At 37.7% G+C, this 21,283-nt stretch overlaps 1 protein-coding gene and 1 non-coding gene across 2 annotated transcripts; one reads left to right on the top strand and one right to left on the bottom strand.

Moving 5' to 3' along the window:
- Positions 1-1,434: 1,434 nt before the first annotated feature.
- Positions 1,435-15,279, bottom strand: PELI1 (pellino E3 ubiquitin protein ligase 1). The gene is made up of 6 exons (XM_049784740.1): positions 15,144-15,279; positions 10,047-10,176; positions 7,436-7,537; positions 4,820-5,017; positions 4,508-4,696; positions 1,435-3,800 (listed from the first exon to the last, which is right to left on the bottom strand). Exons 1-6 carry the CDS (start codon positions 15,212-15,214, stop codon positions 3,234-3,236), a joined length of 1,257 nt encoding a protein of 418 aa, XP_049640697.1. The 5' UTR covers positions 15,215-15,279; the 3' UTR covers positions 1,435-3,233.
- On the top strand, positions 11,627-11,759 carry LOC126024875 (small nucleolar RNA SNORA51). The gene has a single exon (XR_007500970.1). It is a non-coding gene; the product is annotated as a small nucleolar RNA SNORA51 (small nucleolar RNA).
- Positions 15,280-21,283: the final 6,004 nt, after the last annotated feature.

Raw genomic sequence — 21,283 nt, 5'->3', positions numbered from 1 at the left:
CAGAAGATCAAGTATGGAGGCCAGAGAAAACAGCAAGAAAGGTGCTTGCTTTGCATATACAGCTGACCCAGGTTTGATCACAGCACCCCATGGTCTCTCCCAGGCATTGCCAGGAGTGGCCCCTGAGTGCAGAAGCAGAAGTAAGCCCTGAGCACAGCAAGGTGTGGTTCGTCCCTCTCAAGACACATGGTTGTTAAATAGCTGAGGGAAGGGTGAATTGACCGTATACAAATGTTAGATTTCATTATATTTTAAAATCATACTCCTTTACTACTTTTCATGCACTGCAAGATTTTTCTCTGAATAGGAGCACACCAATTACAAGGTAATGTGATAGAATGAAAAACCCTTAACAATATTGTAAATAATGTCGATTTTAAAAAGTAAAACATTAAAAAATAAAGATTCCTTTCTCCTTCTGAATACTCAATCTCTTGCTCCATGACCCTAACATTTCAGATGAAGCAAAACTAAATTACCAGTATATATTAGGAAACATATCTAGATCAATTTAATAAAAGAGGTTAAGCTAGAAAGATAGTCACTTTCTCAAAGTGGCTTTAGGAGACCTAAGTACAACTATTTCTTGGCCAGATTACTGACATTCCCTTACTAAGTAAACCAAATAAGCCAAAGTGTTTTAGTTTTTCGTTTTTTTTTTTTTTTTTCCACACCCGGCAGCACTCCGAGGTTACTCCTGGCAATTTTGGGGGACCATACGGGTTGCTGGGGGTCAAACCCAGGTTGGCTATGTGTAAGGCAATTGCCTTACCCACTATACTATAGTTCCAGCCCCTCTCTAGGTTTTGGCAAAATGATAGAATATTCAAAATGCTAGAACAGAAAAATACTTAATAAATACTACTATCTGTTATCAAAACGTGAACTACAGAAAAGGAACCAAATTTTTCTGGTTATGTGGAAATTCAAAAACTTTGGGAGAACATGCATCTTTTATGGTCACTGATGAACTAAATATTTAGTATAGACTTTTGGGAGCAGGAGTGACAGTACTGGGTAAGGCCCTGTACGTGGCTGATCCAGGTCCTGGGTTCAATTCCTGGCATCCTATACAGTCAGTCAGTTCCCTGACCATCACCAGGGACACTAGGAGTGAGTGTATATTCTGAGTTCATAGCCAGGAGTAAGCCAGGTGTGAGTCCAAAACAAAAACAAAAACAAAAAAAAACTCTGAGCAGGACTTAACTCAGAAAAGGTCTCAATTATTTAAAAAAAAAAAAAAGTTTAAACAATTATTAATGAGATGTTTTCACAAGAGAATCAGAGATAAAAATGTTAAGCAACAACAAATTCCTCATCTCTTTCAGTTAAATACTTCTGGAGTGTCGGGAAGCTTTATCCACAATTTTTCACTTGCTTTCCCTTTATCAGTTATGCAAAAATAAAACCACAGAGACAAATTGAAGTATCTATTTTGAAAAGTATTTTAGTTGAATAAATTAATTGCAAATAAAAATTAGCTACAATATATAGCTTGAATAAAAATGACTAGAACAAATACAACACAGGACTTGATTTCCTTGCATTAGTCACAAAACATGTGACAACCTATAAAACTTTAAAATCAATTATACATCTTTGAAAAAGGGGTGGGTAACAGTATACACCAATACATCACAACTAGTAAACTTATATAATACAAGTTTCCTGACATGCATTTCCTGAGTGAACCCGAATGATCATTTTAAAAACAAAAGAAATTTTGACAAGTTGAAGTAAAAAAAAAAAGTTTCATGGCTTCTAAGCAACAAGTTTTTTGTTTTGTTTAGTTTTTAAATCAAAAGAACTTCAGAAAGCATTGAATAGGATAAATTAAAGCTATACTACCACATAAATTTTTTTCTAGACTATTATACAATTTTTCAAACTGAAGGAAAACAAAGATAAAAAAAATAATTCTGACTATTCTAAAAGTGTGTATTCATTTCTACAAGTGTCACTAAGGGTTCGATGTAGTGCAACTGTCTACACTTTGTGGTATATTATAAAAAGGGGCAAGGTGGGAAAGGAGACGAAATTTTCTTGCTTCTGAAAGCAAAGAAATTACTAGAATTAGGAATAAACAGACCATACATGTACGCTCCTCTACTTTGCTGTCACTTGTGCTTAGCAGCCAACCAAACATTCCTTTGAGTCACTCTCTGGCAACTCTAGAACTCAATTCCACAATTAAGGCTGGTCTGTTAGGTTAAAAAGGGGACAATAATGTCATCCAACCCTTTAGAGCTAGTTTCTTAATGCTTGGGTAAGGACTAATACAGAATAGTTAAGAATTTCTTTTACTAAAAGCAAGTCAATCCACTCTCTTGTTCATTTATGCTTTTCCTCTTGGGAAATATTTTTTTTCTAGAAACAGTGAACAGATGAACTACAGTTTATATCTAAAAAATAAACCTGCCAAATGTTGCTGATACTAAAAACAGATTTGTTTTCATGGGAGAAAAATAGATAATCTGGATTAAATTGCATATTCAAAGGAGCATATAAAATATTTCTTAACATTAAATTTTTGTTACATTACTACAATTGAGAGAAACATTAAGGAAGAAAACCTTTCCTGATTATCTTCAATATGGTTAAAAACAAATACCTCTTACACAAGGAGAGTATTAATTTGGTTTATAAATATTCTAGTTTATCAAATTTTGTACTGAAATGGGGGGTGGGAGAGCTCTCGTTCCTCCTACTTTGAAAAATCCTTGAGTTACGCTTGCTAAACTACTGTTCACACTAAGAGTGTGCGCACCAATGTTACCATGCTACTCTATCAAGAACATCCTAAGACATTTCCTATAATAAAGATAAATAGAAAAAAAGTCAATATAGATGTTGCTTATTTTACAATGTTTGCAACAAATTGTAAACTAACAGTTTGAACCAACAGTCCCCTCAGTCATATAAAACAATTTTCAACACTGAGGATGGGTGATTCAAAACACTAAAATGAAGGCATCAAATTAGACTATGTCTTTTTCTCCTCAAAATATATTTTCAAAACTCAAAAATTCAGAAGTCTGGTACTTTCAGAAATTCTTTTGCTCGAGTTTCCCAGATATTTGCTCATAAATTTCTATTCATTAAAAAGGTTTAAAAAAATTCTTCATTTTAATGTAAATGACCAGAGCAGAGAAACTGTGATGTGGACAACAGGTTGGGAACCCCAACTTGCTTAGCTTATAAATGTATTCTGTAATCCTGAAGGACAACCGCTGTTAGTCTAGAGGTCCTTGGAAAATAAGTCTGATGTAGCCTTGTTCACCAGCCAACTGATGTGCACAAAAGGGACAGGCTGCATGGAAAGTGTGAGTACCATGAGGAAGCGGGATCTGGGACCAATAAGCAGTTGTCTTTTCTGAACACACATGCCCACATGGGCTGAATGCATGGGTGGGTGGGCCGGCGTCCACATAAAATCCAGCTTCGCATCCAAGCCACAGAGGGACATAGGGACCGACAGACCTACACATAGGACATTCACGATCTTTTCCATCACGTTCTTCTTTGTTTCCCCAGTTATGATAGCCATGCACATGGCCACAGTTTAAATACACCCATGGTTGCTTTTCATCGACAACATCTTTCCTCTTCATGCTAGGAAATGCTAGTGTGTTGAACCCTACAGGGCACTGAGGTCTCGCTGCATTGATTTCCTGTCTTAAAGCTTCTAAATGCTTCACTGTTGGAGTGTGGGAAAGGCCTTCTGCAGTACGCCAGAGCAGTGTTGCACCACATAGATCAATTAATGAGCCATCTTGTAACTGATTGGTTTCCATTTCCACCTACAGGGAACAAAACACCAAAATCACATTCACCACTATGTTTTATATTTTATGAAATTTTGGGCTTATATGAAACTTGTTCAAGAATTAGTATTTTTTAAATACTTAAATAGCTCTAATGAAAACTATGATATATCAAGAATATTGAGCAATATCATCTCTTCACCTTTAAAGATTATTTATCATTTAAAACAAATGGCTAGGAGCCAGAGAGATAGCACAGTGATAAGGCGTTTGCCTTGCATGCAGAAGGATGGTGGTTCGAATTCTGGTATCCCATAATGTCCCAGAGCCTGCTGGGGGCAATTTCTGAACATAGAGCCAGGAGTAGCCCCTGAGCGCTGCCGGGTATGACCCAAAAACCAAAAACCAAAAGACAAAAACAAAAAACCAAGACAAATGGCTAATCAGTAAGTCTAATATTTCCAGTTAGGCAAATACCATATGGTCAAAAATAAAGATACAAAATAATACTATTTAATTTAGGAAAACAGTCCTTAAAATATACTAATGCAGTACAAAAGAAGAAAACATTTTTAAAGTATCCTTGATTCAAACATTTATATTCACTACTATATTATCTGATAATTAGTGCTTCAGTCAGACTTGATACTCGATATTAGCGGTAGACATGAATTTTGCGAAATATAATCAGTCTAACTCAATGTGCTTATTGGAGCTAAATAAAATTATACTGCAGTACTTACCATTTTCCCTCTCTGCTGAGCTGACCTGGTTTCACGTAGACTGAATACATTCCCACAAACGGATATCTCTCTCCATATCCCAGGCTTGGAGTCTTCTGTGAACCCATTGCGGGGATGCATAACGAGAACGCCATTAGTGGTTAAGCCATCCATCTGCCCATCTGATGTCTTCCATTTGGCAGCCTTTTCCTGGTAGGAATAACAAGTTTCCATTTATTTGTGATTTTGAAATATTTATCTTTAACATGCATTTTTAAGTGATTTTAAAATTATTTTTTAAAAATGCATTATTTAGAAAGAAAAGATTTTTACCCCAAGAAAGATGTTTTTTGATGAATCAAATCCTGCAGCATAAATTCGTGCTGTGAAGGGGGGATTCCGTTCGCATATGATTCTACAGGCAAATCTTGATATAGTGCTTTGCACTGATTGTGTATCTGAATTACTCTGACTTCCAGGAACTGTGTCAGTTACCACAAAATCAATTGGACTCTCAGTGGACCGACCAATCTAAGTGGAGAAATAAAAACATCTATAAGCCCTTTCAAAGGATTAAGAGTGGAAAATCTATTCAAGTGAAGTCACAGGGTATCCCATGCCTACATGTCCATTTCAATGTATTCCTGGTTCTTGGCCACATTTCAGAAACTTGGCTCCGAGATAACAGTTCTGGTGGATGAAGTGCCAGCAAAATAAATACATATTTTGATGTGCCAACTTACAAATACATCAACTTATTTTTGAAAGATAAAATTTGCAGAAAAAAAAAGATGAAAGAAGCAACTCATAGGGTCTTAAAGTACCTAGAAATGATCAGTTCATTTTATGTATTTAATATCCTAAAACTAAAGAATGTGAGTGCTGAGAAATAAAAAATTGCTCAATTACAAAGATGATGGCTCTTGAAATAATTCTAGAGTTAGGTCTTAAGAATTCTTGCATCAGCAGTTCTAGATAAAATTCTTTAGTATTTTTATCTTATCATGTATAAAGTCTTTAGTCTGGATAGGTTTTTGGTTTTAATTTTGGGGCCACATCCAGTGGTGCATAAGGCTTACTCCAGGTGGGGCTCCGGTGACCATATGGGAAGACAGTATGGTCAAATCTGGTTGGCTGCATGCAAGTTACGTAGTCTACCCACTGTTCTATTGGTCCAGCCTCTAATCTGGAAGCGTTAGTGGAGAAACTGGTTGGTTAACATATAAGACTGGATATCCCCTTTATTTATTTAAAAATTAACAATATCCAAAGGAAATGGTATCAGACCCTTTGAAATGAAAACTATTTACACTATTTAAAAAAAGAAAACAAAATTTCAATAAAGGGTTAAAAGAAAGTACAATGGATAAGGCAGGTAATTGCCTTGCATGTGACTGATGGGGACCTGACCCCTGAAATCATCCCATGTCTGGAGTGACATCTGAGTGCAGAGCCAGGAGTAACCCCTGAGTACCAATGGATATGACCCAAACACAAAAACTAACTAACCAACTAATTAATTAAAAGAAGTGAGACCTCAAAATTATTTTCTATTAATTATGAAGACATTGCCAAACATTTTATCTTCATTTAAAATTACAAAACTTAAAAAAAAAATAATTGGGACAATAACAGATGACCTATTTAAATTTGTTTAAAAAAAAAAAACAAGACTATGAAAAACCTAAATTAAGGGGGAAATCTATCATAAATTATTATATTTTTGTGTATCCCTTTCTACTATCAACCAGCTTATAAAAGCAAAATTGGAACAAAGAATAAGGGAAAAGTACGTCTATTGCTCTAATAGCTCTGATAAATTATTAAACAAGTGCAACTTTACATTTTTTTTTTTTTTTGGTTTTTGGGCCACACCCACCAGTGCTCAGGGGTTACTCGTGGCTGTCTGCTCAGAAATAGCTCCTGGCAGGCACGGGGGACCATATGGGACACCGGGATTCGAACCAACCACCTTTGGTCCTGGATCGGCTGCTTGCAAGGCAAACGCCACTGTGCTATCTCTCCGGGCCTGCAACTTTACATTTTTAATAGTAGCAAAAAATGGTCATATATTTTTATAGGACACTTCTTGGTTTCTTTCAGATAACAATAGCTAATGGAGTTTTAGTTATAGCTACTATTAATAATGCTTTGTGTGTTTCACGTGCACAGCTCTGAACACATTATATGTACTAACACATGTTTTTCAATAATCATGAGGGATGATTCCATGATCTGCAGGAGGTAGTTGAGGCAGAGAAACTAAATAATGTTTCTAGGAAAACTGATTTCAGAGACTATTTCTGAGTCATTCTAAGAGTTTTAAACATGAGTTTAGAAATTAACATATATTTTAATGAGAACATTATGATAAATAGGATTCCTTAATCTAACCACACCAAAAGCCACTGATAATGGGTTTTATATACCCTTGCTCTTTTTTGTATTAATATCTTTATTTAAACAACTTGATTACAAATATGATTGTAGTTGGGTTTCGGTCATGTAAAGAACACCCACATTCATCAGTGCAACATTCCCATCACCAATATCCCAAATTGCCCTCTTCCCTACTCCACCCCCACCTATACTCTAGACAGGCTTTCTTCTTCCCTCATTCATTCACATTGTTATGGTAGTTCTCAATATAATTGTTTCTCTCACTGCACTCATCACTCTTTGTGGTAAGCTTCATGTCGTGAGCTGGACCTTCCAACCCTTCTCTCTTTTGTCTGAGAATTATTGCAAAAATGTCTTTTACTTTTCTTAAAACCCATAGAGGAGTGAGACTATTCTGTATCTATCTCTCTCCCTCTGACTTATTTCACTCAGCATAATAGATTCCATGTACATCCATGTATACGAAAATTTCATGACTTCATCTCTCCTGATGGCTGTGTAATTATATACCCTTGTTCTTAAAGAAGAAAAAAAAAACTACTTTAATACCTGAAACATATCAGTGTTGCTGTCATGAGTATATTCAACCACCACTGTCTGGGCACGAGATAAGGTGTATGATATGCTATGCTGGTCCTTGTTGCTTATTGCCTAAGGAAAGAGCAAAAATGAGCAGGTAGGCTAATCAGATGATATCATGTTTTCATTTAAAAAGTTATCTATTTATTATACTCGTGATACATTTTCTCCTTGCGATATAGCTGTAATAACTTGCATAATCTCTGCTGTGATAATATTTAATTGAGCAGGGTGTACAATAAGTTGAAGCATAATTTAAAAACAATTTTTGCTATATAAAATACTACAAAATATGGCTCTCTCTTATCAGTATTTTAAATAATTAGGCAAGTTATAATAAACAAATCCCACATAGAAACTGAATGATATTCAGTATTGGTGTGACAATGAGAACATATAACAAATGTGTTTACAAATGAAATCTTATTTTTGAAGTAATTAATATGCAAAGTTAACAGTTTCCCAACCATTGTAACTCTGAATGACAAATATTTACTATATGCTGGGTGAGATGCAGAAAAAAAATTACTAAATAATTAATCATTATCAAAGGAAACATGTATAATGGCTATGACTATATTCCTGATATCCAAACCAAAAAAAAATTGTTAAAAAGAACCTTTAAGGGGCCGGAGTGGTGGCACAAGCAAGCATCTACCTTGTCCAAGATAGTCTTGGATGGACCTCTGTTTGATCCCCCAGTGTCCCATATCCTCAAGCCAGGAGTGATTTCTGAGCGCATAGCCAGGAATAACTCCTGAGTATCACTGACCCCCCCCCCCCAAAAAAAAAGAACCTTTCAGTGTTTGTTGGCATTTTCTATATATCTGAATTGAAGAAAGTTATCAGAGGGGGAAAATATCTGTATAAATTAAGGTTGCAGAATAGTAGAGTGAAGAGTTAAGACTAACTTAAAAAAGGGCATTCTTACAGAAAAGCCAAAACTTCTTAATTTTACTATAGCTTTCAATTTGTTAACATGTAATAAAGCCTGAAATACTAACTCTAAGATTAATAAAGACTGACAATTTCAAATACACAAATAGAATAAATAATTGGGTATTACTTGTTAACTATCAAAGCTTAAACTATTTTTTACTTCTAAATTTTAAAGAGCAACTGAATTCTAAAATACAACAGATGCAATTTAACATGCTCTATACTAGTTCTTTTTCTCCAAGAGGTAACCAACCTCATGAATGAATATTAACTTTTAACTACTTATTTGTTTAAAAAACGTATCAATATTTAATTTAATACATCTAACAACTAACTTTCCAAATGACTTAGTAACTGCTAAGTATTTTCTTTTTGCCTTTTGTTTTTGTTTTTTGTTTTGGCCACATTCAATGACGCTCAGGGGTTACTCCTGATTATGCGCTCAGAAATTGCTCCTGGCTTGCAGGACCCATATGGGATACCGGGGAATCGAACTGTGGTCCGTCCTAGGTCAGCCATGTGTAGGACAAATGCCCTACCACTGTGCCAATGCTCTGCCCTACTGCTCAGTATTTTCAAAGTTAATTCTACATGGCTCAAGTGGTTCAAAAAGTCTTTTTTAGGGAGGGGTAGGGATTTGGACCGTATCTGGTAGGCTCAGGAACCAAGGGGTGGCAAGGGAGCAAACTCAGGTCAACGCAAGAAAGGTAAGTGCCCTACTTGCTGTACTATCCCTGTAGCCCTTAAAAACGGATTTGGGGGGTAGGGAGAGTGTTTTGGTTGTTTTTATTTTTCTGTCCAGCTATTAAATCTATTCTTAAATTGAGAGGACTAGTTTAGAACTAAATTCTCACTAGATTAGAAGGCAGGATTTAATCACCCAGCCCAGATTATTGACAAATAAAAGTGTCTTCATAACTTCACTAATAGATCCCTCCAAAATTTAAAGAGGGAAGAGCTAATTATTGATAACTAAAGTTCTCATTGTCTAGTAAAATGGAAACAAATGGAACCTAACAATAAAAACACAAAAAACAAACAACAAAAAACATAAGAAAACAAACAAACAAAAAAAAAATCAAACCACACCAGAACTAAATCAAAACATCAATAAACTAGCAAAGAACTTACACCAGGCTTTTCTAGTAGCAGTGGAAACACCTTGTTTTCAAGGGAGACAACTGTGTGATTCTAAACACTAGAGAATGTCCCAGCTCCACACCCATTCTTTAAAATACTGAGTAGAACTGTTTCTAACTGCTACACACTCATTTGTCATTTGAAAATTCAATCCCTTCCATCAGGCACACATTTAAAGACTACGAAAGTACTTTTACCATTCCAAAAGCAAGCTTCTAGTATAGAAATGTGAAGAGAGGACTGAAGAGATTCCTCAATGGGCTTAGTGTATGCTTTACGTTCAGGAGACCCAGGTTTGATCTTTGGCAAGGTCCCCCCAAGTTCTGAGCACCACTGGGTACATCATTAAAAAAAAAAAAAAAGGTAAAACAAGCAAAAACACAAAAAACGAGTAAAGCAAATGCAAAAAAAAAAAAAATGAATATGTGATTTGTATGATTTTCCATTTAATCAGGTTATCTTAATTTATATAATTGTCTTTTTTAATTTTTTTCTTTTTTACCTTTGCAGCCTGAGGAGTACAAGCAATATGCACAGTGCTGGGCTTCACCCCATTTGCCTTAGGTCTTTTAAACAAAGCAAATCTACTTTTCCTCCTTCCTCTATCACCATTTGGGAGAGACCCATTATACCTGAAGGGAGAAAAAAAAAGTTTAGGCTATATCTAAGACCACATTTCTAAACCAAATATTTTACTTTGTCTGACAGGATCAAGTCCCAATGATCTTTTAGCATAATATATTCGTCTCATTTTAGCAATCATGGATCCTTAGGCTAGCATAGAACACAAAACAAAAAACCCAAGATACTATTTTATTTTTGGTTTGGCTACATTCCAAAACACAGAGAAGTACCTTTTGAATTATAAATAGTTCAGTTATATCTATTTTTCTTTTCTCTTATACTGAATATAAGAATTGATTAGTAGCATATATCTTTCTCTACTCATTACGTTTTGTTTTATTTATTTATTTATTTATTTATTTGTTTGTTTGTTGGTTTTTGGGCCACAACTGGTGACGCTCAGGAGTTATTCCTGGCTCTGCGCTCAGAAATTGCTCCTGGCTTGGGGGATCATATCAAATGCTAGGGATCGAACCCAGGTCCATCCTGTGTTAGCAGCATGCAAGGCAAATGCCCTACTGCTGTGCTATCGCTCTGACCGCCCTCATTACATTTTAAAGTAGTAAATGTTTGCCTGTGCTAATAAAACCTTTAAAAGTACAGTATGAGGGCCCGGAGAGATAGCACAGTGGCGTTTGCCTTGCAAGCAGCCAATCCAGGACCAAAGGTGGTTGGTTCGAATCCCGGTGTCCCATATGGTCTCCCGTGCCTGCCAGGAGCTATTTCTGAGCAGACAGCCAGGAGTAACCCCTGAGCACTGGTGGGTGTGGCCCAAAAACCAAAAAAAAAAAAAAAGTACAGTATGAACTGCTTAAAATAAAGTCACCTTTAATTAACAAATTAACAAACACTTTAAACAATAGTGTCAGTTCTCTAGGTGTTCTTTTTTGGCTAATATATCCTATGCCCAGATCTAAAGAATCCAACAACCTAGGAAAGTCAATAGGCATAGATTAAAATAAACAAAACTTCCAAACAATATGTTAAAAACATTTGGGGTTTATTATGATCTAGGCATTACTGGATTCTTTACAGTCTCATCAGAGTTCTGTGAGATTGTTATCATTCTCCATTTTTACACATTAGGAAATTACATTATTCCTTAAGGAACTGTTTTTCAGAGGCTTAGATATATTACTGTCTGAAAGTTGTACAAGTGACAATGACCAAATTAAAAAGATGCATCAAATATTTACCAATTTTTTCAACCTTTATTGCTACACTATGGTATAAGCAAGGGGTCCTCAACTTTTTATTTTTATTTTATTTTTTTGTCCCCCAATTCACAATACAAAACAATACAATGTGGATGAGTGAGGGATGTAGAAAGCCTGTCTAGAGTACAGGCCGGTGTGGAGTGGGGAGGAAGGACACTTGGAATATTGGTCATGGGAATGTTGCACTGGTGAAGGTTTTTTTATACACATATATTAAAAAAATCAAAAAAAGAAAAGTAAAGGCCTCCCAATTCTTACCACAGGCTATGTTCTTTACAATGACTGTATAGAAAGAGGAGATACAGTAAATGCACCCCATATACACCTCAACACAGGCCTTTTGCCTGGTCAACTTTTTAAACAGGGGAACAATTCATTGTGCCTCAGACCATTGAAGGGCATAGTTAAAAACAAAACAAAATAAAACAACCATAAAATAGTAAACCCCAGGCTGTAGTTTGAGGACACTGGCCTGAAACAGAGAGGAGTCGAGAGATAGAGAGAAGAGAGTCCCAGAGTGCTATGCACATCTAACATATGCACACTGCGGGCCTGGGATGAGTCAGCTGGTAAGCAGGACAGGCATCAGCAGCAAAAATACTTGGGTGGGGGGAGAGGAATAAATATCCTCAGTGGGCCACATGTGGCCCAAGGGCTGTAGTCTGAGGACTCCTGGATAAGCAGTTGCTAATAATAAACTCATTCTGTTAAGTATAAATCAGGCAGGGTGTAAGAAACAAATCTGAGGTTGAAAGAAGAGTCAAAAATTGCCACATACAGAGATTATACAATCTTTTTGTGGAAAGTATATTATTATATATTATATTATATAGTATTATATAGTATTATATTATATAGTATATTATATAGTATTATTATTATATATATTATACTAAATTAACTGAAGGCCTTGCTAATCTTGCTTTAAAAGGTACTCAGCAGAACCCCTTATTGACTACATCAGTTTGACTAGGTCAGGCTGTGGTGCTATCACAAGCCTGACTGGATCCTCATTACTATCTGCTCAGTTGCAGAACTGCATTTTCGAAGAGACAGACTCTTTCTCATATATCATATTCCTGTAGCTCCAAGTACTTTGCTAAGCAGCAATAATACAAAATTGCTGACCCTATCCAGAGTTTTACCTCTTTTGCTAGTGGGTTGAGAAGAAGCATTGTTCATATTGTAAGGCACAAAGTGCCAGATACAGAAATGATTGTTCTTGCTGAGGATTAACCAAGAAACTGCTAAGCTAAGTGAGATGATTTAAACCATGTATTAAGTTTTAAATTTGGGGGCCAGAGTGCTAGTACAGCAGGTAGAATGCTTACCTTATACAGACAATTGAAATTCAATCCCTGGCACCTCATATGGTCCCCGAGCAAATCAGGAGTGATCCTCAAGCACAGCATCAAGAGTAAGCCCTGAGCACTCAAAACCAAAAAACACCACTAAAAAATTTTTTTTTAATCTTAGTCTTCAAACATTCAGATTTCCCACTGAGAATTTAAGTTTGGATATTAGCAATTGCTTGACATCAAAACATTACAAATGTATTAGAATGAAATGGTAACACTGATTACTATGTTAAATTCATGGTCTGGTTGTTTGTTTTGGAGTCACACTCATCAGTAACCAGCGATCACTCCAGGCAATGCTATAGCAATCATATGTATGTGGTGATGTGGTGTTTGGATTAATCAGTCTCGCTATGTTGCCCAGGCTGGAGTGCAGTGGCTATTCACAGGTGTGATCCCACTACTGATCAGCACGGGAGCTTTGACCTGCTCCGTTTCCGAGCTGGGCCGGTTTGCCCCTCCTTAGGCAACCTGGTGGTTCTCGCTCCCGGGGGGTGGGGGGGTGGAGTGGGGGTGGGGGGGTGTCACCATATTGATGCCGAACTTAGTGCGGACACCCGATCAGCATAGCGCACTGCGGCCCAGAACTCCTGGACTCAAGTGATCCTCTGGCCTCAGCCTCCCGAGTAGCTGGGACTATAGGCGCGCACCACCACGCCTGGCAAGAGCCTTTTTATTACTGTACTATCTCTCCAAATAAGTCTGACTTTTTTTTTTTTTTTTTTTTTTTTTTTTGGTTTTTGGGCCACACCCGGTGACGCTCAGGGGTTACTCCTGGCTAAGCACTCAGAAGTTGCTCCTGGCTTGGGGGACCATCTGGGATGCCGGGGGATCAAACCTCGGTCCATCCTAGGCTAGAGCTGACAAGGCAGACACCTTACCTCTAGCGCCACTGCACCGGCATAAGTCTGACTTTTTAAGTTTTTTTTTTGGTTTGCTTTTTGTTGGGCTACACCCAGTGATGTCCAGGGGGCAATATGGAGTACCAAGGATAGAACCCTGGCTGGCTATGTGTAAAGAAAGTACTCTACCCACTGTACTACTGTTTAGGTCAATAAATTCTGGTTTCAAGGAAAAACTTTTATCTAATTTTGAAGGAAATTAGATCATGTCTATCTGTCAATTTTAGAAGTGGAAACAATGCCTCAGAATAATTGACTTATACAAGGCCATTGGCTCACAATGTTGGAAAAGAATTAAAATCTAGTATTCCTGACTCTTTGCCATGCTCTAATCTCATTATTATCACCCCAGTTTCTCTTACTCTATCATGTGAAATGACAGGTACATTCACTGTCATTTAAACATGAACTTATATTATTAAGCTAATTCTAAAACATGCTATTATGTTCGTTAGGCAGGAGAAACAGCAAGAGGAAAGTAAGACCTATGATTTCTAGTTTTTGAGATTTCTATCTCATTGATGAACATTGAGTCTTATCTCACTTTGACAATTATGGCACGTTTAGATTGAATAAACTGAAATACTGGAATCATCTATCTAGTCCTCTGCTTTTAGATGGTCTCTGGTAGCTATGCAGATCACAATACTTCTGATTTTATTTTCTGTTTTTGTTTTAGGGCCACACCAGGCATTACTCAGGGCTTACTCCTGGTAGGCTAGGAAGACCATTTGGGATCAAACTCAGGTTGGCTGTATGCAAGGCAAATGCCTTACCCACTGTGCTATCATTCTGGCCCCCATTTAAAACCAACAAGAAAAAATGTCCTGGGTTTCAGAATCACCCGGCTGACCTAACCAAGTCCTTTCATCAGTAAGTATAACTACATTGAGTGTACAAAAGAAGCAAAAAAAAATATATATATTAATATACCAACCGTGAGCTAAAGAGGTAGATTACTTGGAAAACTCAGTAGAGGGCTTTTATTTTTTTCTTCTAAAAGATGGGAGAGAAGACAAATACATCCATTTTTTTAAAACTTTATTTATTTATTGATTGGTTGGTGCTCATGGGTTACGGCAGTGCTCATGGGTTACTTATGGCTCTGCACTCAGAAATCTTCCTTGGCAGGCTGGGAGCCCATATGGGATGCTGGGAATTGAACCGGGTCCCTCCCAGGTTGGTCCCCATGCAAGGCAAACACCCTACCTCTGTACTGTTTCTCTGGCCCCTAATAAGTAATTGTTTAACTTCAGATAGTACACTTTTTCATTTCATCTCTAAGAAACCATTCTCTGGGGGGTGAGGCTGTGGCAAGACTTGTAATACATTTAGGCATTTACAATAAATGGCACTAAGTGTAAAAAATTATGTTTCTTGATTTGGTAATAGTATTTCATAGCTTCAAGCAGGATATGATTTCTAAAAAAAATAAACTTTTAATGTAGATGTTCTATATGTTATTCAATGTCAAGTGTCACTAGATGGAGAAACTTACCCTAAGACAATGAGTTCACCATATTTTACTGGCGCTTTGGATGTATGATTTTCTTGATCAGGAGAAAACATGAGCTTGGCTTTTTTTTTCTCAATCTTTGTTCACTGGTCAGGAGCCTTGGGACACCTTTTGCATTATTTCCTAGAAGGGAAAAGTTCTCATTAATGATCTAATAATGAACTTCAGTTTAAATAAAGATGTTGTTTTCTAATCATATTCAAGAGCACAACATTATGCAAAATACCTTTAATATGTAAATTTTGTGAAGTTGCCCCTCTGATAATGATTATGTATTTGCTATAACTATTTTTTTGTGGGGGTCACACCTGGCTCTGCTCAGAAATTGGCCCTGTAGGCTCGGGGGATCATATGGGATGCTGGGATTGAAACCACCATGAGTTTGCATTAAAGACAAACGCCCTACTGCTGTGCTATCTCTCCAGCCCCCTGATATAACTATTTATAGTTATATCAATGCAAATCTGGGCCTTTCTATTTTCAGGAAGATAAAGCAATATGTCTTGAAAGCACGAAACTCCAAGTTTATCCCTGGTGCTGCTCATATGTGCTGAGTGATTTTTTCATTACTTCTGTTGTCTGGGACCCTGGGGCTCCTGTGGCCACAACAATGTATATAAGCACCCTGTCAAGTGTAGGTAGCCCCTGCCTGTCAATCTTTCCCTTGTCGCCCCTTCAACTCAGCAACAACAATAAAAAGGGAAGGGTTATAAATGAAGTTAAATTTAACTGAGAAAACAAAACACATTACAAATATAAACAAACAGGGAAAAGGCAGACTAGGGACTTCAGGTACCAGCGAATGACTAAGTGATGACTTCTGTTTCCTTTTTTGGCATAATATATTCTATACTGAGAGCTAAAGAATCTATTAACTTAGAAATGCCAAATAACAGAGATGGGGGGATCGGAGACGGGTGCCAGGATGGAAGCACCAACAAGTTTGTTGTTTATAATCACAGAATAAGGACAAGGCACCAGTTGGCCTGGCTTATGCAGCCAAGGGGGGAAGGGAACAAAGGAGAGAGAGGAGATAAAAGGTGAGAGCGAATGTGAACAGTCTTAGCAAATAGGAAACTTTATAAATAAAACTGCTATATCTGCCAAACACCATACCCTTATATATTCTCCCACCTAACCCCCTACCACATACACCTGCCATAGTTGAGGAAGGAAATTCTAGACTTCTACCACATGAGACCATAGGGAAAGGTTCTTCCCCACCACAGTAATATCAGTCAGGAGATAGACCAGGACCTGCACATTTACTTCTGCTCTAGCTATGTCAGTAGCTACCTACCACGTAGAGAGCAGAACCTGTACCCAATCTATCAGTAACAAAGAGCTCCTGTCATCTGGAGGATGAATAAGAAACCAAAGTCCTGAGATCACCTGGCAGTAATCAAAAGTACTCTTTACAACCCTTCCAAAAACGGCATTAAAGAAACAAATGATACTCAAATAATCAAGTATGTATATATTTGGACAAATAAGAGTCAGCAAAAACAGGAGCTAAAGAAAGGCTCAATGAACAGATAGATGGACTTCTACTATATGGAAGTAAAGAATAAGTGACCTGGAAGATAACAGTGTAGAAATCACCTAAACATCAGAGAAAGCAGAGGGAAAAGAAAACCACAAGGCCTCAATGATCGATCACTCATATAGCTGGAATTCAGAAAGAGAAAGTGAATATGAAAGTATTCAAAGAACAATGGTAGCAAATGTTACCGATTTTTGAAAGAGAAACAAAACCACAAACTGGAGATCAGAGAGATAGCATGGAGTTAAGGCGTTTGCCTTTCATGCAGAAGGTTGGTGGTTCGAATCCCCGGCATCCCATATGGTCCCCTGTGCCTGCCAGGGGCGATTTCTGAGCATAGAGCCTGAGCCAGGAGTCTGAGCACTGCCGGGTGTGACCCAAAAACCAAAAAAACAACAGCAAAAAACAAACAAACAAACAAACAAAAAACCCACAAACTGAAGTTGTTAAACTCCAGAGGATAAACCTACAAAAAAGACATACCAAGTCACATTATAATTAAATTTCTGGGAATGATAGAATACATTTTTTTTTCCTCTTTGGGGGGTTAAAAGAAGGACTTGATATTCTCCAGTTAGTGCTCAGGGCTGGTCTCAGCAACTCTTGGTCTAGTGGTGCATGCCTGGTAGTCTGGGGTTCTGATTTGGTGACGTAATCAATGTTAGTCAGGTTCAGGGGTTCTGAATACCACTAGGGTCACACACACTCCAGAGGTCATGTGAGACCAGAGGTCGAATTTAGGGTCCTGAGCCTATGTAAGAATGTGTACCAACTGTCTTGAACTATCTGGTCCCAAGCAGAGTATTTTGAAAGAAGTCAGAGAAACTATATCTACCTTTGGGGGGAATAATAACAGTGGTCTCTCATTAGAAACAACAGTCTACAAGAAAAGTGGCATATTTATTTTAGATGCTGAAAGAATGGCTAAATCAGAACCTTTTATCCAGCAAAAATGTAGGGGAAATCAAGACATCCTCAGACAAGAGAAATTAAAATACTTTGTAGACAGATTTAGAATGCTACAAGAACTATTTTTAAGCAGAAAGAAGTTATAAATTTATAATACTAAAAAAAAATTTTTTTTGGTTCAGATAGCTCAATGAGTAGAAAGCATTTTCCCATGAAGAAGGTCCAAGTTCAATCCCCAGAACTATAGGGACCCTCAGGTGTGGTTCCCGAAACAAAATACTAGCTTTCCTTTTCTTGAATTTCATATAAACAAACTGAAGGGAAAATTATGAGGTAAATTCTATATTGCACTCCCGGGCATTTATATATCCCAGAGAAATAAAAAGTTTCACACAAAACTTTTACACTTTTTTTTTGTGGTTTTTGGGTCACACCCGGCAGGCATGGGGGACCATATGGGACGCCGGGATTCGAACCGATGACCTTCTGCATAAAAGGCAAATGCCTTACCTCCATGCTATCTCTCCGGCCCCTACACAACTGTTTTTAAAAATCTTGTTCCTAACATCGAAAGCTGGAAATAACCCATGTGTTCCTTATTGGGCAAATAACTAGGCTATATTGTGGAATTCTCAGCAATAAAAAGAAAAAAAGCAATTGGTACACGAAATAACATGGGTTAGTTGTCAGAGAACTATACCAAGTAATGTAAGCTAAACTCAAAGATTATATAAATTATCCCTTAAATGTAATAAGTACTTTTGAATGACAAAATTATAGAAATGGCAAACAGATAGTGGTTGCCACAAATTAAAGCTATGGGAAGAAAGGATTCTGGACACAGTCAAGAAACACAAATGAGCGCTAGAGGTGAGGTATCTGCCTTTCAAGGAAGGACCGATGTTCGATCCCCTGGGCGTCCCATATGGTCCCCCCTAAGCCAGGGGCAATTTCTAAGTGCTTAGCCAGGAGTAACCTCTGAGCATCAAATGGGTGTGGCCCCCCAAAACAAACAAATAAAAAAACAAAAATAAAGTAACACAAATGGAAGACCCCTCTACCTTTATCAAATATCCTGGTTTATTATAGTTAAGTAATATGTCATATCAAAAGAAACTGAGTCAGTAGTGCAAGAAATTATTCTTAGGTATTTTTTCTTATAACTACACAAGAACCTCTAACTATCACAAAATAAAGTTTAAAGTAAAATTAGCCCAAGTATGAAGAAAAATGAAACCATCTGAGAAATCAGAAAAATGACTGGAATATAATCCAACTGATACTACATCAATTTCATTAATGGAACCAAGTATTTTCCAAATCTCTCTCCTTGATCTCCCTGTTAAATGTACTTTTACTAGTTAACCCAAACAAATCACCCAATTTTGTAGTACCACCCATCAGTGTCACAAGCTAATGAATGAAAAATGCTTCATGAACTGTTTTAAGAAAAATATTTTCTTTTTTTTTCCCTCCCCAGAAAAACATTTTCTTTAATACAAAATCTCTCATCTTCACGGGCGGGCAGCTGGCAGGCCTCCGCATGTGCCAGCGGCCTCTTGGCCCGGCCTAGGGTAGGGGGGCTCGGACATGGGTCACCCGACCCCCCTCTCCCCCTTTCCTCCGGATCTCGAGGTGGGTTTCTGGAAGGAGCTGATGGGGCACCCTGGGTTTTCCCCACTCCTAGGCTGGCTACAGAGGTTGGCTAAGGGGGTGGAGATTGATCTGGGGGGTGGCAGATAGCTGCTCAGCTATACTCAGGCTGTCACTGGCAATTTCATACCAGTCTACATTTTGCAAACGCTAGCGCCCCCGCGCGAACATATGCTCCTCCCAACCATTAGTACCCCAGATTTACTCTTCTTAACTTCAGTAACACACAGTTCTAGTCTCTGACCAAAGACATACAGTAGATCTAACAAATCCCAGAACTACTTAGAAGGACAGAAATTGAACACATATTGAACACATATATCTTTTGAATATTTTATGGGTATTTTCTTTAACTGATGTAACTCTCTATATATTCTTCTACTATGATGTTTCTATCCACTTTTCATCTTGTCTTTTCTTTGTAAGCTGTTCAGTAAGGATTGTTGGTGGAACTGTCCCTCAGTTTGATGCCTATGATTGAACTATGTCATGGAAATTGCTGGTCTTGTTCCCATTGCCTCCAGATGCACCAATAACGCTTCATGGCATTGATCCTTGTTTGCATAGACACATTAAAATGGGAAAACACCATACATACAGATAAGTTCTTATCTAATAAATCTCAGTACAATGTACCTTACACCCTGAACATTGATATAATGACCTGGCACAGGCCTCAGAAGAATGGGCATCCTCCATTCACGCCGGAACCAGGCAAGCTATCTACGAAACATCCAAGGTCTTTTATAGCAACAGCTGGAAGTAGTCCTCTACCAGGAAAGACTCTACCAAGGGTCTGACATCGACCTCCTAAAAAGAGACTTCCGTTTACACTGAGAAGACTTGACAACAACAATGACCTGCTCTACAGGACATGGTTCTCTCTATTGCCCCATAAGTGTGAGGTGAAATGAGAGGATGCTCCGCACCATCCTGACTACAATATGGGATATGCAGACTCCAGGATCTTTAATACAGAAGCATGATACCAACAACAACAGAGACTAAGTGAGGAATGGAGGTTATTGCCACTACAGAGGATGACTTGAATTGGACAAACTAGTGTGCCTGGAGCCTAGAGTCAGTCCTGTGCCAGGAAACTTCAGGGGTAGGGTCTCCTTGTATTTAGACCATAATTTGCCTTTCCATATCCCTTATGTTTTGGTGGGCCTATGCAAAAAATGCCACTTTAATACCGTTTTTTACTATGTTCCTTTGACTCCAATCCTTAAGAAAAACAACCCACTAAAAATTTTGAGGCTAACTTAAACTAGTAAGCATGTGCATGGAACTAGAGAAACGTCCTTTGCCCTCAATGTTTAAGGAGTTACATAAGTCTAATGTCTTTAGATTATATTGTGTGCTGCTAAGAAATAGTATGTACTACAACTGGGGATTTGAGGGACAAAGTAATTGTATTGTACATGGGTTCAGTTTTGTTTTTCTTAATGTTCTTTGGCTGAAAGTTCAAGGCTGGGATATCATCGATGGGAATACCGAGAATTCTGTTTATGGGTGATTGGGCTTCCACTGTAACTTTACCCTGCCCTTTTTCTTTGCATCTTTGTTGTCATAATTAAAATAATAAAAAAAAATTAAAAAAAAAATCTCTCATCTTGCCAGATGAATCTGCCTTTGATGAGATTTAAAGATCATCATGATGATATGCTATATTATTTGTATATACAGATGCACATTCCAATCATGATTATACTGCACATATTTTTATATTTTTTTTGTTTGTTTGTTTTGGTTTGGTTTGGTTTTTGGGTCACACCCGGCAGTGCTCAGGGGTTACTCGTGGCTGTCTGCTCAGAAATAGCTCCTGGCAGGCACGGGGGACCATATGGGACACCGGGAATCGAACCAACCACCTTAGGTCCTGGATCGGCTGCTTGCAAGGCAAACGCCGCTGTGCTATCTCTCCAGGCCCATATTTATATATATATAAATATATATATATATATTTATTTTGTGTGTGTGTGTGTGTGTGTGTGTGTGTGGTTTTTGGGTCCCA

This window comes from Suncus etruscus, chromosome 12 (assembly GCF_024139225.1).
Source record: "Suncus etruscus isolate mSunEtr1 chromosome 12, mSunEtr1.pri.cur, whole genome shotgun sequence".
NCBI lineage: Eukaryota > Metazoa > Chordata > Mammalia > Eulipotyphla > Soricidae > Suncus > Suncus etruscus.
This window is presented reverse-complemented; position numbering and strand designations above follow the sequence as displayed.

Coding starts and splice junctions, on each gene's coding strand:
- PELI1 (XM_049784740.1), bottom strand. CDS start 15,214: ATGTTTTCTCCTGATCAAGAAAATCATACATCCAAAGCGCCAGTAAAA. Junction 7,538..10,046: donor GTACTCCTCAGGCTGCAAAG/GTAAAAAAGAAA, acceptor CTCTTTCCTTAG/GCAATAAGCAACAAGGACCA. Junction 4,697..4,819: donor CAAAAAACATCTTTCTTGGG/GTAAAAATCTTT, acceptor TATTCCTACCAG/GAAAAGGCTGCCAAATGGAA.